Consider the following 15,744-nt stretch of genomic DNA (forward strand, 5'->3'; position numbering starts at 1 on the left):
TCAACTTCACCTGTGAGGGTGGTGGTCTTGGAGGCACTGCAGGAGGGTAGGCAACAACTCCAGCTTGTTGCTGTCCTGTGAAGAGACATAGGTTCTGAATGACAGTTGGATGACAGGGCTATTTCCATATGTTAGGACATGCTCATTGCAAATATGATGAACATGTATTTAGTTTTCCACTCTGCTAACATGAAAATAAGCCGTGTTATCTGCGCATAAGGTAACATAACCAGGACTGTTTTTCAGTGAGTGACATGCCACAATTATACTGTAGCCAAGGATAAAAGGTGTCAGCTATATTTAAGATACAGAGGTAAAATATAAGTATTAATTAATGTCGCAACATACAGCCTACAGGTCTCAGGCATAGCCAAATTAGGCCTTAAGATGAGTTAGCTATATTACAAAGGTAAGTTAGTATAAGTAAATTGATGATAAGCCTGCCAAGCTTGTTTCTGTTTGAGATATCCTGATGTTTTAAAAATAATTGCTGAGTTTGGATAATAATGTCTACTAGGGATTAGCTGACACCACAAGATAACTGTTGGTGGCCAGGGTGAACTGTTAGAAACTTCCTTAATGTTGCTGTTACTATGGTGATAAGATGACAAACGTTAATGAGTATGAGAACTAACGAATTAGCCTATGAAAAACAAGGCACCCCAAAAGCAGCGGGGAGTGAAAATTCAAATAATGAAAAGGGGTAAAAAGCTTCCTAAATATGTATGAAGTCCAGTGGCTGTCAGTGTAAAGCATCATAAAAGCTATACCCTGGCCTGTGCCCCTATTTGTGGGGGAGGGGGAGGAGGAAGGGGGGAGGAGAGAAGAGACATCAGCATGACTACCACTGATGGTGATTAACACTTGTTTTTCACCAAGACATGATATGAGTAATCCAAATATTACACGTCCTGAATTGGTGTCTCCTTTACCAGACTGCAGTGTGTATTGTATGGTTGGCTATTGTGACAAAGTTCCTACTCTACGTTGGTGGGTCCTGCGCTTATTGACAGATTTTCTCGCCTCAGAGGTTCACAGCAGCCCTCAGTTTGGCCACTTTCGTGGCTCAAATCTGCCATTCACTCAGTTAGCCTCATCACTGGCCAGCATGGGGAAAGGAAGAACAACAATCCCCTAGTGGATGATCCACCTGGTGGATCGGGGAACAGGCCAGAGACTTTCCCCTCTGGTGGAACCCACAGTCCAGTTCAACTCTTCCGGTATCAAATAGGGAGTTGGGGGGATGAAGGGATGGGGGGAAATCCCAGGGCCCTGTGGATTGCAGCTGTCTACAGTGGCTCCTGTAACAGCTGTGTGACAGCTACAACTCCCTGGGCTATTTCCCCATGGCCTCCTCCCAACACCTTCTTTATTCTCACCACAGGACCTTCCTCCCGATGTCTGATAATGCTTGTACTTCTCAGTCTTCCAGTAGTACGCCTTCTCACTCTCAGCTTCTTGCGCCTCTTGCTCCCAGCTCCTCGCACACACACCACAAACTGAAGTGAGCTCCTTTTTTGAAACCCAGGTACCCTGATTAGCCTGCCTTAATTGATTCTAGCAGCTTCTTGATTGGCTGCAGGTGTTCTAATCAGCCTGTCTGCCTTAATTGTTTCCAGAAAGTTCCTGACTGTTCTGTAACCTTCCCTGTTACCTTACCCAGGGAAAAGGGACATACTTAACCTGGGGCTAAAATATCTGCCTTCTATCACTCTCCTGTAGCCATCTGGTCCGACCCTGTCACACTATTAAGAGAAATTATTGTAGAAAGAGCACTAGATAGCTTCTGTTGTGCACCGTGGGGTCCCCCTTCTGTTGATAAACTTCTCTGCTATAGTCAATCTTGTGGGCTGAACTCTCACAGATTAAAGTAGGTGTAAGCCCTCATCTTGGGGCGAGCAATTGGTTAAATCAAACCATGACTACAGAGAAGGCTACAATACTGTGGCCTCTTTGATCAAACACAAAATTGGCAAAAGCACAGAGCAAGAGACTGAGAATCAGACTTGCGTTCTACTCCTCACATCATTAGTTTGTTATGTAAACTTCTCTACACCTCAGTTTTTTCCCCAGCAGAAAAACCTTTGTACAGTACTTTAAGATCATGAGCTGAAATTATAAAGACAGCATCTCTGTCAATAAAACAGTAAGTTACCTTTAAAAATCTTCTGAGGCTATAAATCTATTACCATCCTTTTGCATCTGAATCTGCATCTGTCACAAACTCCTACTTTTGAGCACTTTTGAATTTGGAGCACTTTCAATTTGAAATGTGGAGTCCTCATTTGGGTCACTGGGGTTCATGGCTCCCATGCTCTTGTTTATCCACTTGACGACACTGCCTCATGTACTGACACTTTATTTAGGAACTTACTGTTTTAATTAAGTTGTTGATTGAGCCACTGTTTTCCTTTAAAAGGGAGTCTACATTTCAATAAAAGCAATCAGCAGATTTAACCCTTTCAGCCTTTCACTTCAAACCTAATGCTGTCTATTTAAAAATAAAGTTAAAAAAATTTCTCTGAAGAAAGTGTTAAGATAAATATGTACTAAACAAAGTAGCAAACACATGGACATATAATGTACCTACCTGGAGTAACTGTAAAGGATCTGTTCATATCTAAAGATGATGATCGAGAATGTGAAGGATGAGGCCTAGGAGGAGGTGGGGGTGGTGCCGTGTTGTCTGGAGATGTTCCTGAATGTGACCTGCAAAACAAGTAAACCTCTGTAGAGGCTTAGACGCCCAGAACCGTAGAAATTCAATTGGAAAGTGCAACCCAAAACATCTATATGAAGACATCTTGTTTCAAGATTAATAGCTGCCATCAGCTCCTTTTTCCCCAGCCAAATTTACTTTTTAAAGCAAGAAACTGGTGTTTCCTGCTTCTGATAACTGAATTTCTTGTTTTTATACCTTTATTTTCTCTTCAAAATGCATATTAGCCCTCCTTATTGCACTCATTACCTACTGTAACGTTTGTGGAAGCTTATAGTGTCTGACAGTAGACATCCTAAGTGTTAATTCAGGAGAAGGTATGCAATATCCAACCTAGACTGGAAGCCATTATGATCAGGACTTTTGTCAAACATGCAAGTTTCTGTCAATAGCCTGAATAGGAATTGCTTTCTACTGTTAAGTGGGATGGTGTTAAAGAAAACGGAATTTCCAGTGGTTCTGCCTCACTCATATACAAGTCAGCCTTGAGCATGATCAAGCTGAGGAAGTCTCAGTGTATGTTTGCAGATGTGAGTGCTAGCTCTTCCATCTGAAGTTTCTATTACCTAGTGCATTTGTTTAGGATCTTGAGAAATACTGCCCTTATCCTTGGGCGTTTTGTTATTTTGTATGAAGCAAGACATATTAGTAATGTCAAGATCCAAACACAAATGCAGATCCTGCAAAGACTTACACCTTTTAGGCAGTGCTTCTCAAACTTTTGTATTGGTGACGCCTTTCACATAGCAAGCCTCTGAGTATGACTCCCTTTATAAATTAAAAACACTTTTTAAACATTTAACCCTCTTATAAATGCTGGAGGCATAGCAAGACTTGGGGTCTCGCAACCCCGAGAGGTCACAATCCCCAGTTTGATAACCCTTGATTTAGGGGAAATCTGATGTAAAACAAAATAAGCCCAAACTCAGAATGAGGTTAAAGAGATGAAGTTTTATGTTGCTGTAGTACTAGCTGAATGAGATTTTTTGTCTAGAGTACTTTTGGTGCACTCATTTAATTAAAAAAGAAACTTGGGGGTGAGTCTATACTACAGAGGCCATGTCAGCATAACCCTGCAATGTAGATGCAGCCTACACTGACGGAAGGCGTTTTTCCTGTCCGTGTAGCAACATCACCTCCTCAAGTGACTATGGCTATATCAACAAAAACCACCATCTCAGTAATGTAAAGATTTATATAAAAGTAGACAAAGAATCAGCTTTGCAATTAAGTAAGACTGGAAAACACTTTCCCACCTGTTGTACTACAAGTTAATAAAATAACCAAAAAGGGTTTGTAAACAGTTTTAATAATGTTTACTACATGAAGTCACTAATTATTTTAGTTTTAAGGTATAACTTTGAAACTGATCCTATGCTGTTAAACAGCAACGTTGATTTCCAGTCCTATTGTACAAAGCGCTGCCCACCCCCAGCTAGATTTTCAGGGCTTTTAATAACCTCTTTTATATATGATGTTCTTATTTCGTAAATCATAAAATAGTAGGACCAGAAGGGACCTATCAAGATCATCTAATCCAGTTCCCTGCACTCAAGGCAGGACTAAGTATTATATAGACCATCCTTAGGTTTGTCTAACCTGCGCTTAAAAATCTCAGACCGAGATTCCACAACCTTGCTACGTAATTTATTCCAGTGCTTAACAACCCTGACAGTTAGGAAGTTTTCCCTAATGTCCAACCTAAATCACTCTTGCTGCAATTTAAGCCCATTGCTGCTTAACCTCTGAGGATAGGACAACGAGAACAATTTTTTCCCTCCTCCTTGTAACCACCTTTTATGTACTTGAAAACTTATGTCCCGCCTCAGTCTTCTCTTCAGACTAAACAAACCCAATTATTTCAATCTTCTCTCATAGGTCATGTTTTCTAGACATTTAATTGTTGTTGCTATTATCTGGACTTCCTCCAATTTGTTCACATCTTTCCTGAAATGTGGTGCCCAGAACTGGACACAGTACTCCAGTTGAGGCCTAATCAGTGCAGAGCAGAGAGGAAGAATTACTTCTCGTGTCTTGCTTACAAAACTCCTGCTAATACACCCCGTAATGATGTTTGCTTTTTTTGCAACAGTATTGCACTGTTGATTCATATTTAGCTTGTGATCCACTATGACCCCAGATCCCTTTCTGCAGTATTATTTCCTAGGCAGTCATTTCCCATTTTGTTTGTGTGCACCTGACTGTTCCTTCCTAAATGGAGTATTTTGCATTTGTCCTTATTGAATTTCATCCTATTTACTTCAGACCCATTTCTCCAGTTTATCCAGATCATTTTGAATTTTATTCCTATCCTCAAAAGCACTTGGAGATGCAACCAGAGAACCATATCTATAAATAACCACTGCAGACTTCTAAACCAAAGAAACTGGCTGTATGCTAGGTGACAACCAACTGCTTATGCATTCTTGTTTTTCAGAAGGAACCCTATATATGAAGTAGAATGTTCTCATGATCGAACATGGAGTAATAGCTGATCAGCCAATTCTAGGCTTGCCACTTTAATCAAGCAGTATTGTTCTGCTGCACCAGAAATTTTACACATATTAAGGGCAGACTGATACACTTCTCCCATATAACACTTCTCCCATATAACACTAGGGAACAGGTTGCCTCCACTTTTGATTGTTAAAATAATGGCCACCATAAATCTTTATTTGCCCTTTCAAATGCTAGCTATTAAACAGCCAGAAAGATCATTTGGGAGGGGGAAGGTGTGTTTTATAACCTTTAATATTTCTTCTGTTACTACTCTACTGACCGTTGCCGAGTTACAGTGCTTCCAATCTGTTCTGGATCTGAAGTATAGGAGTCTGAACTGCTGTAACCATCTGCTGGTAGAATGAAAGTACAAAATTTCATTTTCATTTTTGTAGTGTTAATTTATCAAAATTTAATTATGCTAAAAACAGCAACAGGTTATATTACCTAAGCAGCAATAGAAAAGATTTCAAGTCCAAAAAAGAAATATGTACCTTACTGTTGTACTTCCCTGTAAGATACCATCTGGGCAGGATTCTAAACCCTGAGTCAAAGTAACTGAAAGTCCCCAAAGAAATTAACAGTAATACAGTCATTGGCAGAAAAAAGACAATGCCAACTATGTGAACTAGTTGGTGTATTTTGTTTTAAAAAGATTGAGTAAGACCTAAGAATCAGACTTATCACTTCAGAACCTTTTAAAATACATCACAAGACAAAAACAAGCAGTTAATGAGTAGAGATTCCTCTATTTTGTGAACAATTTTTGCAGGATGGAGGCCTTGAAGCAGAATTCCTTCTTAGAGGCCAAATCAATCAAAACCTTTGTAAGACATATAGAGATCAGTACCATGTAACTGCCCTGACATGTATCTGAGCAGGGCAGCAGCTATGTCTTGGACTGAATGAACTTTGACATAGGTTTCCAGCTTTAGGCTAGCCAATTTGCAGCCATGTGAGATGCAACCACAGAAATATTTAGATACAATCCTCTTACGTGATAGCACTGCCTTGGGAATTTGTCAAGTTGGGTTGACTGTCAGGATCTAAGTAGCTCAGAGTAGAACCACTAAAAACTTCTCAAGCAGACAGAAAGGCTCTCACATGTGAATGTGGAGGTGGAACAAACTGGCAAAACTGGCTCATTAAGGTGGAATTCCATCACCATCTTGAGGGGAATCTCAGATGAGCCCATACCACGGCTTCATTCTGGGGAAGCATGGTTTAGTCGATAATCACTACAGCATGAGACTCGCTATGACCTGAGGTTATTGCAGTCAGAAAAGTGGATGCCCATCTAAGAAAACTGAGTCTCAGATAATGAAGTCTCCTTTTGAGTTAGTTAGTATCTTTGGCAGAATATATTAATCTCTTATGACACAAAGGGCTTCCAAAAAAGAGTCAATACCCACAAGAACCTGAAAAGAAGGTGATACAGTGACACTGGTTCATGAGATGCCAAAGTAACTGAAAAATGCAGTTGGATGAAGTTAGTCTAAATTAATCTCATAGGTCAAGAAGCTGGTGAAGAACAGGTAAAGAGATCCACAATGTCCTGTTTATAGCTCAAATCTTTTTCCATCTACCATTTAAAGCATCAGTATTAATTTAGAAGAGTTCATGCATATCTAGAATTTCTCTGGCCAAAAAACCAATTTGGGTCCCTGAGATCCATGACACACAGAAGTTTCCTCATCTTTAATTACCAGGAAGCATGTAGAATAAAATCCCACCTATCTCATTGGCATGGGTCTGGATTTCCTATAGTATCTTTCACGAATAAGAGTAAGTTAAAAAGAATTCTTGGCTGAGTAACAGGATGGATTCAATAGGACTTTAAGAAAACCTAATGTTTTGGCTCTACAGAATATGTGTAGGCCCCACATTATATCCAAGACCTCTGGAGCTCAGGACAAAAGGTTACAGTATAGCTCCAAAAAACAGGAGTTCCTGGCAAACTCTGGCTAGTAATATATTCTAGAACCCTTAAAAATGTTCATTGAAAGGAAAATTAAAACCTTTATGTTGCTGCTAATATGGAGGCAGAGTGCCCTGAGCACCCTAGAAGTCAGCTTTACCATCTCTTAGTAAAGGATGGTAAACCTCTCTGGGCAAGAAACTTGCTTTATCACTCCAACAGAAAGTTACTGGACTTTTTTGTAATAGGATGGTTTCTTCTAAATATGTTTGGATAAGGCAATTTGGGCATTATACAATTAATTGCAACAGTACTTCACTTCCCTTCCCTTGATGACACTGGAGGAGCGTGAGTAACTCCTGCAAGGATGGGGAAACAACTCTGCAAAAGTCCTCTCTTGCACATTGTTCCGAATTCAGATTTTTTCCTAATTCTGTCAGTAATGCTAGTTTTCTACTGGTCTGAGTAAAACTTTCTAAAAGGGAAGTACTGCAGGAGTGTATTCCCAGAGAGAGAACAACTTTATTTTCAGGTAGGTAACAGCCAGTTCAGGGAGGAAAGAAGCTGTGTTCTAGAGGTCTGTTTACTAGGTGCAGATCACCAGCTTCTTCATAACCAACCATCCCATTCCCCAGTGTATTCCAGCATATCCTGGGATGGCAGTCTGGTCTGCAAATCTTCTATGTCTCCTACATCTGATGATTCTAGAATTTCTTAAAGCCAATAGCAAAAGCCTACATGATTTAACCAGAATTTAACCTAATTTAAATAAGTAATGGATTCAAAATTTCTTACTGAAAGCTTCTCTCATGCAGCACTGCTTAGCTTTTTTTTTTTTTTTTTTTTTTTTTTACACAAAACCTGGAAAAAAGAATTTTCTCCTTGCTCCAAATATTACTTGCGTTCACTTCTTCTCATGTAGTGACTCTGCAATTCCAGCTCCAGAGGAGTTCAAGTAGCTAGGCAGACTGCAAGCCAACCTCTTCTCCAGCTACCGCTTTCTAAAGAAAGGGTTTATCCTCTTCCCCCTCTACAATCAAGTAACCTGTGCAGAGAGAGAAGACCAAGTAATGGTAGTGTCTAAAGATCTTTTCACTTATTATTTGTTGGGAAATTTCATCCCTTCCTCTTGAATGTGGACTTGGTCACAGTGATCCAAGCACTTATTACTTCCGGACAGGATTACTGAAATTCACTGTATCTGAAGCTGAATGTGAAAATGCACAAGAACCTCCATGGTCTAGGCTTCCGTGAGCACATCAGACCCTTGCTTGAGTCCCTCCACAGGCTCCCAGTCATTTTCAGATACTAGTTTAAGGTCTTGGTTCTGATCTTCAAAGAAGGTTATGGTTCAAGCCCCAGATACATTAAAGACTGAATCTGATCTGTGAATCACCGAGACAGTTGCACTCCCTCTAGGGAAATGCAGACCACAAAGCCCAGAAGGAAGCACCTGAGAGCTAAGAGCAAAGCACTCTCAGTCAAGGAGATCTGGCTATGAAACAAGCTTCCAAAGACAGATAAGTCCCATCCGATTGTCCATAGGAAACTGCAGAATTTTCCTCTTAGAACAAATCTACCTACCACAGCAAGAATAGTACTTCCTTCTACCCAAATGACTCCCTCCTTGCTCCCTGCCCAAAAAGCCACCATAAAAATGAACCAAAAACTAAACAAAATGAAGTCCTCAAGAATTTTTAAACTGAAAAGGGAGACAAGCTACTGGCTCCACCAAGTTCACTAGGGACCTTGCTATTGATTTCATATGCAAGGTGCTCAGAGACTATGGTGATGGGCAGCTGTATAAAATTATCAGAAAGGAATAAGGTAACCTTCCTGGACTACCTGATTCCCCTCCTCATCTGTTAGTCCATGATGAGGAAAAAATCCTTAAAGAGACCCTCTCACATTTTGTGTGTCACAGTATTAGAGACAGTCAGTTCCATGGCATTAACTGGTTTCTTGAGATATACAGATTAGAATAACCTTCCAAATTATTTTCTGTATGTAATTGTTTGTAATAGCATTTTGCAATTTCTCCTGGGAAAGGCATAGGCTTCCAGTGTTTGAGAAGGGTCTTGGATTTGAGACAGACAACTTCAGCAGAACATCAGGCCACTAACTGAAGAGGAATGTGACCTCTATTTTCTTTTATTCCACTACCCTCTTCTGTTACAGGAAGAATTCTTCCTGGTATATCCAGAGTTGCAAGACCTTTTACTTCTATTAAGGCCCTGTAGAATGCTAGAATTTCTCTCCCCACATAACGATTTCCACCACTTTCAGATTTGTCCAGTAGGCAGCCACCCACTGATTTGGGCTGAGGATACCGATCTTTTGGCTTGTGTTTTGGTCTTCCACAAACAGAATCACAGATACAGCCTTGTAACTGATATCAATGCCTTTAAGCCCTTGAGGGCAAAAATGGAATGCATTCATACAGGTTTGCCACAAAATAGAGACAGTTGATCTTGTTCACAATACTTTTGACATTTTATCATCTTGAACTTGGATTAAATCAGTGTTTAATTTCTTCCATCAAGCTAGCATAGACTAGCTAAGAACATGGACAAAAGGAAAGGCTTGACTCTTACTTCCACTTCAGAAATATCTGTTCTGCAGATTTCATGATTTCTGAGGGAAATTCACCCTTGGTAGGAAGTACTCTAAACTTAGAAGTGGCTGCAAGAGATTTTTAAGCATTCACTTTACTGAAACTCACGTAACTGCACTATTTTGGCTGGGAAATACCAATATTTATTAAATTATATCCTCCACAAATGGATTTAGAAGCAAAGTGGAGTCTCTTTTTGGTTAGCGGTAAGAAGCTACTTCCTTATTAATATCCTCTTATCTAAACTGAGCCTGAAGAAAGAAGCTGACCTTTCTGTCCATAGGGCGAAATTAACAGCCTTCCATATGATGCTAGGTCAGATTTCTGGAGTTGGATAATTCTCCTTGTATAGGGGATCATGGTGCATAAATACTTCTTCCATTTCTCACGTATTTGCTTTCCTTTTTATATTTTTTTTTTGGAAACTTCTGGACAAGAGAAGTCAACAGGTGCCTTCATTTCCTCACCACCTGCACCTTGTCCATATCATGGCTTGAGAAAACATCTCTGCTCAATGACCTTTGACTTGCCTACATTTACCCAGTAGGGCAGAAGACTACACAACAGTACAAGAGGGGTTGCTGGCAGATTGCTGAAATAAAATATATACAGGCTAGCGTGATGAGAATTATAGAATTAGAAGAGGCATGGCATTTGCCTTCTCCTGTTTAGTGGCTGCAGGCTGCTGCCTTCTTTTCCACACTATTACTTTTGTCTCACTTGTCTGCAGGGCCAGACTGCTCTAACAAGGAGTGAGAACCAGAAAGAGTCCTTTCAGAATTCAGACCCTGAATGGAGCAGCAGTCTCCTACTACAAGATAGCATGTCATTGTACATTTTCTCCACCATATTGGAAGACTTCTGAGTAAGGTCTGGGCACTCTGCACCAGGAAAAGGGACAGGGAAAGAGAGAAGAGGCCCAAAAAAGTGACTCAGAAAGAAAACTATACCACTGAAATAGAGTTCAAGAGTAAGGGAAATGCTGTTGAAAAAAGGGATCTATTGACGGCCTTATACGGCTGCTGCAGAATGTTCTGCCAACTGATGCCATGTGATAGTTTTAAGCTACCCCCATACTTCATGACAAAGGATCCAAGAGGACTAATGTCAGGTATTGATTTCTACTGAAGGAAATTATACAATGTAATGAACAAAGTGAATGGAAAACAGTTTCAGGAATAAAAACCAGAGATTAGATACTTTAGACTAAGATCTGATTTGTGACTAGTCTGTGATTACATAGAACAGGCTAATTAAATCTGTACAGTACAATACATATATTTGTGTAGAGAATATTAAAAACCAAATTACTGCAACCAGGGTAAACAGAGGGTTGACAAATTAACTGTACCTAGAAAAAATGTCAAAAGTCAATCACAAGGAATTGTGGTATTTGGCTCACAATTTTTCAAAGGAACTGAAACAGTGACAGAAGATGCCTCCACTCCCTTTGGTATACAACAGTTTTCTAATCTTCAAAAAATATGTTGCTATTTGGTTTTGAGACAAGAGTGGGATCAAGCTTTACTTAAAGCTATTTCTGCTGGAGATAAAGAATAGTGCAGCCAGTTTACATTTCTGGGATTATGGCTGAGAACAGGAAAATAGTCAATTTCTTACCAGATTTTGGATTAGATCCTCAAATGGCATAAATTGGCATACTTACAATGAAGGAGCCAGAGAAGCTATACCTATTTTTATCTGCTATTACCTATCTCTTTATCTTTTTTTAAGATGGGAAGATACTTCCTAAGTCAAAATACTATGCTGGACATTTGTTTTACTAAGTTTCTTGCTTTTCAGAAACAGTTTGTGCTCTTATTAGCTGGAGAGATCAAGAACAATAATTCAGGTTGACATTCCTTTGAAGTGTGATAAATGGGTTAAAACAGTGGTAACCAACCTAATTACACAGGAGAGCCACATAAACCTAAGCACAACCTTGTGTGAGCCAAACAGATTCTACATACTTTTGTGAAGATGAAAATGATGTAAACATAACAAAACACTAATGAATCAGCCGTTAGTATACTGTGTTGAAGCAGGTCATGGGTCTTATGAAATGCTCTGGTGGGTCTTGTTCAGCCCGTGGGCCATAGGTTAGGCACCACTGGGTTAAAAGATATTTTGATACTTACCAACTGTATTTCCAGCTACAAATTTTGATGAACTCATATTATTTTCTTCTGAGAGGTCAGGTGGTTTCACAAGTAGAGGGCTGGTGGGATTAGCAAGATCTAGGTGAAAAAAAAATTATTGCTATTCTTTTTATGTAAGATTAAGTGATATACAAAATACACTGAAACTATCCTTCTCCTCAGAGGCCAAGTCTTCATTAATGAAAGTTCAGCCCTAAACCAAAATTTTGCACTTGACTGGAATTTTAGAGATGGGTAAACTACAATGATACTATCCACACCATTATAATTTTAAACACAAACTATTAAATTCATAAATAAAAATTAAACTTTGAAACTTTACATTTCAATATTGGTATATAATTGCACCGGTTAATAGGCATATATCTAATAATTTTTCCAAACATATAATCTTATAAAACATTCATTTCTTATGTCAGTCAGTGGTGAAATGCCTGAGTGTATGTATCCTTACATGCTTTCAGACATTTGTTTTGTCCTATGTAATATTGTAAAATTACAGTCAAGTTTATAAAATATTGCAGTTTTAGGTTTTAAGTTAACAATATGGGTCCCATTGTGCTAGGCACTATACAAACATGACATAAGCAAGTCCCTGCAATAGATCGCCTAACTTGATTATGTACTCTTTGGGGCAGGGGCCATTTTTATATATCTACGCGGTGCCTAGCAAAATGGGGCCATGTCCTCTAGGTACTACCATAATAATGTACATTGGTATAAGACATGACATCAGACAAGTATGCCTTTAAGAAAAAACAAAAAAAAAACAAACATAATGCCCTTGTCAAAAGTTCTAAATGAATCTAAAATAAAATCTAAATTGATATATTCACTGATGCACATCAAAAAACCCCTCACTTTACTTCCCCACTCTTCTGAAAATCATAGGACAGTAGGCTCTGCAACATGCTCTGGAGGTCAATAAATTCATTATATGTCAGACCCAAAGGAGAAGCAAATTCCAGACTAAAGGGTCTTCCCCTACAGACTATTAATTCAAGCGCCTCATATGATCACAAACCCCAGAGTGCAGCAAAAAGCAGTGATCTCAGATACACAAGACCCAAACCACAATGGGTTTTACAGTTAAAGCTTAATAACCTGAACTGCATTTGGAAACAAATGGGATGTCAATCAATTTATGATTCACTGGTGAAGTGCACCCCATATAAAGAGTACTGGTAAACAATCTGGCAATTGCTATCTGTACTAAATGCAGTTTCCAAGTGGTGTGCAAATGAAGCCCTATGTAGAGTGTGAATAGGGTGTGAACAGGTATGAGTAAATTGGCAAAACCTGCACCATAGAGGCATGTTTCATCTCCCCTGACAAATGCAAAAGGAACATGCTCTTGGCTACTGACGCTATCTGGAAATCTCTAGAATTTACAGTGTTAGCACATTATAGGAGCCCATGCGCCTCACCCAGCAAAAAAAATGAAGGTTAGACACTGGGCAATAATATGGCAAGATTGTCAGAATCAAGAGATGTTGGAGAATGGGCATAGAAATAAGTTGAGGAAGACTAGCAGGTTTCAAATGGATGAGATAAAAGCCTCCAGCAGTAACAGACCAAATCTCTATTTTACTAAATAGAACTGACCAGACTAAGTATCAAGTCATAGTCCAAAGCTCCTCAAGCACCTCAAGAACTTGAGCATGCAAATCTGGGAAAGTTCTCCCACTCCTGACACAGATCTGCATATTGATGCTTCCAATCTACTCCAAACAATCTTATCGTAGAAGCAGATGGAGAAATTCTCACAGCAACCATAAACCCTCTAAATCATTGTGTCAGAATGCTCCTCTAATTCATGAGGTTCTCCACCACTTGGAATAGTTATACTGGTTGCAGCCCCTGATACTACTGTCTAAGTGCAAGGACACAAGGCAGAATTGTTATGCAAGAAAATCGAGCTCTAAAAGTCATCACCACGTAAGTATTCAGTAAGATGTTATACGAACACAGCAGCTGCTTTCATAATTAGCACAAGACTATAGCTTACCACTTCCAGTTCTTTTAAGTTCCATTTCCTGCATGTGGATTTTGCTTGGAGTCATTCGAATGGGAACTGGGTGAACAATAGCAGTATCCTGCAGAGAAGGAAGAAAAGTTTTTATGTTTGCTTTAAAATGATTCTGTTAAGAGCTGCTTTTGACTGCATTCAGTTGCAGTTCCCAAGCTTATTTTCATAAGCAAACATTTTTACTGAGTTCCTATGAACTTGATACCACGGTGATCGGTGGCAATATAAAACCCTGAGATAGAACAGGTTTCAGAGGGGTAGCGTGTTAGTCTGTATCAGCAAAAACAATGAGGAGTCCTTGTGGCACCTTAGAGACTAACAAATTTATTTGGGCATAAGCATCTGATGAAGTGGGTTACAGCCCACGAAAGCTTATGCCCAAATAAATTTGTTAGTCTCTAAGGTGCCACAAGGACTCCTCGTGGTTTCTTTCTTTTTTTTTGGGGGGGGGGGGGGAAAGAGGGGCGGGGAGAGAAAGAGATAGGACACTGTCCTTAACAAATATCCTTAAACTCTGTGCAAGTGTACAGGTATTTAGACTTCTCTACAGTGGTCTCCAAACTTTGGTCTCTACTTCATAGATATCTGCCGGTCACATTGTACTAGCTGTGTCTGTAGCTGCTAAGCTGCCTCAAAAGACAGCTAAATACCTTAAATACTTTCCATTATTACCTTTCCCTATAACCAAATGGCTTGGTTGCCACAGGTGTGTTGTATGTCCATGAAACATGAAATGTAGTCCATGCTATGAAATACTCAATTTCTTTTTAAGCTTAATATTAGGATCATTAGATGTAGACATTTCAGAGTGCTCCATGTACTTCTGATGCTTCAAAAATGTAAAATTAGAATATCCTGGAAACTCTTACGGCTTGACAGTCTAAAAATTCTACTGTACAGTAAAATTCACACTATTTCAAGGAGCCCATTAATATATTACAAGGCATGATGGAAGCTTGTGTTCTATTTTGCCTTTTTTGAGATACCCTTCAAGAGATGTCTAACATGCCACCAAAAGACAGAGATAGTGGCTCTAAATGTCAGCAACAGTTATCTATATGAAATACTTCTATGGCCACTGTCAGATGAAATGGGCTAAGACATGAAATTGGCTAAGCTCTATAAAGGGCTACCAGATTTCGCACTCATATCCCCACCAAAGCCAAGCTCTGCACTCAAGAGTGCTCAACTCCCACTGAAGGCAATGGCAAATATGCATATGTATCTGGGAGGAGAACAGTCTTAAATTTAAAACTGCTCTTGAAAATTAACACGTTTTAAACTGTGTTTCAGTTAGCTCATTTTCACAAGGCCGAGTACATGTATATAACATGAGTAATTTCTACATTGTTTAAACTAACCTGCCCTGTACTGGGAAGATAAAAAGTTTAAATGTATACTGCAAATGTAAACAGAACACTTCCTTACCACAGTTCAACCACCACTATGAACATTAAAAGATCTTTAGGCATGAACATGGTTTGAGAGGATATCATGCTTTCTATGGAAGTTTTTATATAGAAATCAGTCTTCTATTGTAGCTATCAACCGTCCTTCTGAATGTTCCATATGTACTCTGAAGTATGGCTATTACAAAAATCTTATGTAATTTAAATTTAGAATAGCTTGATATAATGTTGCCCAACTTAGTTAAGGGAATGTCAGTGACAAAAGGCAAGTTTTATTTTTTACTGATGTATTTGAAAATGCAATTTCAGCTTTCCCAAACCCAAACTATAAATTTAGTATTACTCCTCCCTTCCTTATTCCTCATATGTAAGCTCCCTGGCCCCTTTTTTTTTTCGT

The 15,744-nt window shown here is 39.2% G+C and overlaps 1 protein-coding gene across 9 annotated transcripts in view; it reads right to left on the reverse strand.

The window, feature by feature from the left end:
* REPS1 (RALBP1 associated Eps domain containing 1) overlaps nt 1–15,744 on the reverse strand; it is a 106,644-nt gene that overhangs the window by 10,328 nt on the left and 80,572 nt on the right. For 7 of the 9 annotated variants that reach the window (XM_077813133.1, XM_077813136.1, XM_077813131.1 and 4 more), the window contains 5 exons: nt 13,918–14,005; nt 11,889–11,987; nt 5,499–5,571; nt 2,591–2,709; nt 11–75 (listed from right to left, as the gene is read on the reverse strand). In XM_077813133.1, coding sequence (XP_077669259.1) covers nt 11–75; nt 2,591–2,709; nt 5,499–5,571; nt 11,889–11,987; nt 13,918–14,005 — 444 coding nt within the window. The remainder of the gene's footprint in view (nt 1–10; nt 76–2,590; nt 2,710–5,498; nt 5,572–11,888; nt 11,988–13,917; nt 14,006–15,744) is intronic. The other 2 variants (XM_077813132.1, XM_077813130.1) reach the window with 1 other exon arrangement.

This window comes from Eretmochelys imbricata, chromosome 3, assembly GCF_965152235.1.
Source record: "Eretmochelys imbricata isolate rEreImb1 chromosome 3, rEreImb1.hap1, whole genome shotgun sequence".
Classification (NCBI taxonomy): domain Eukaryota; kingdom Metazoa; phylum Chordata; order Testudines; family Cheloniidae; genus Eretmochelys; species Eretmochelys imbricata.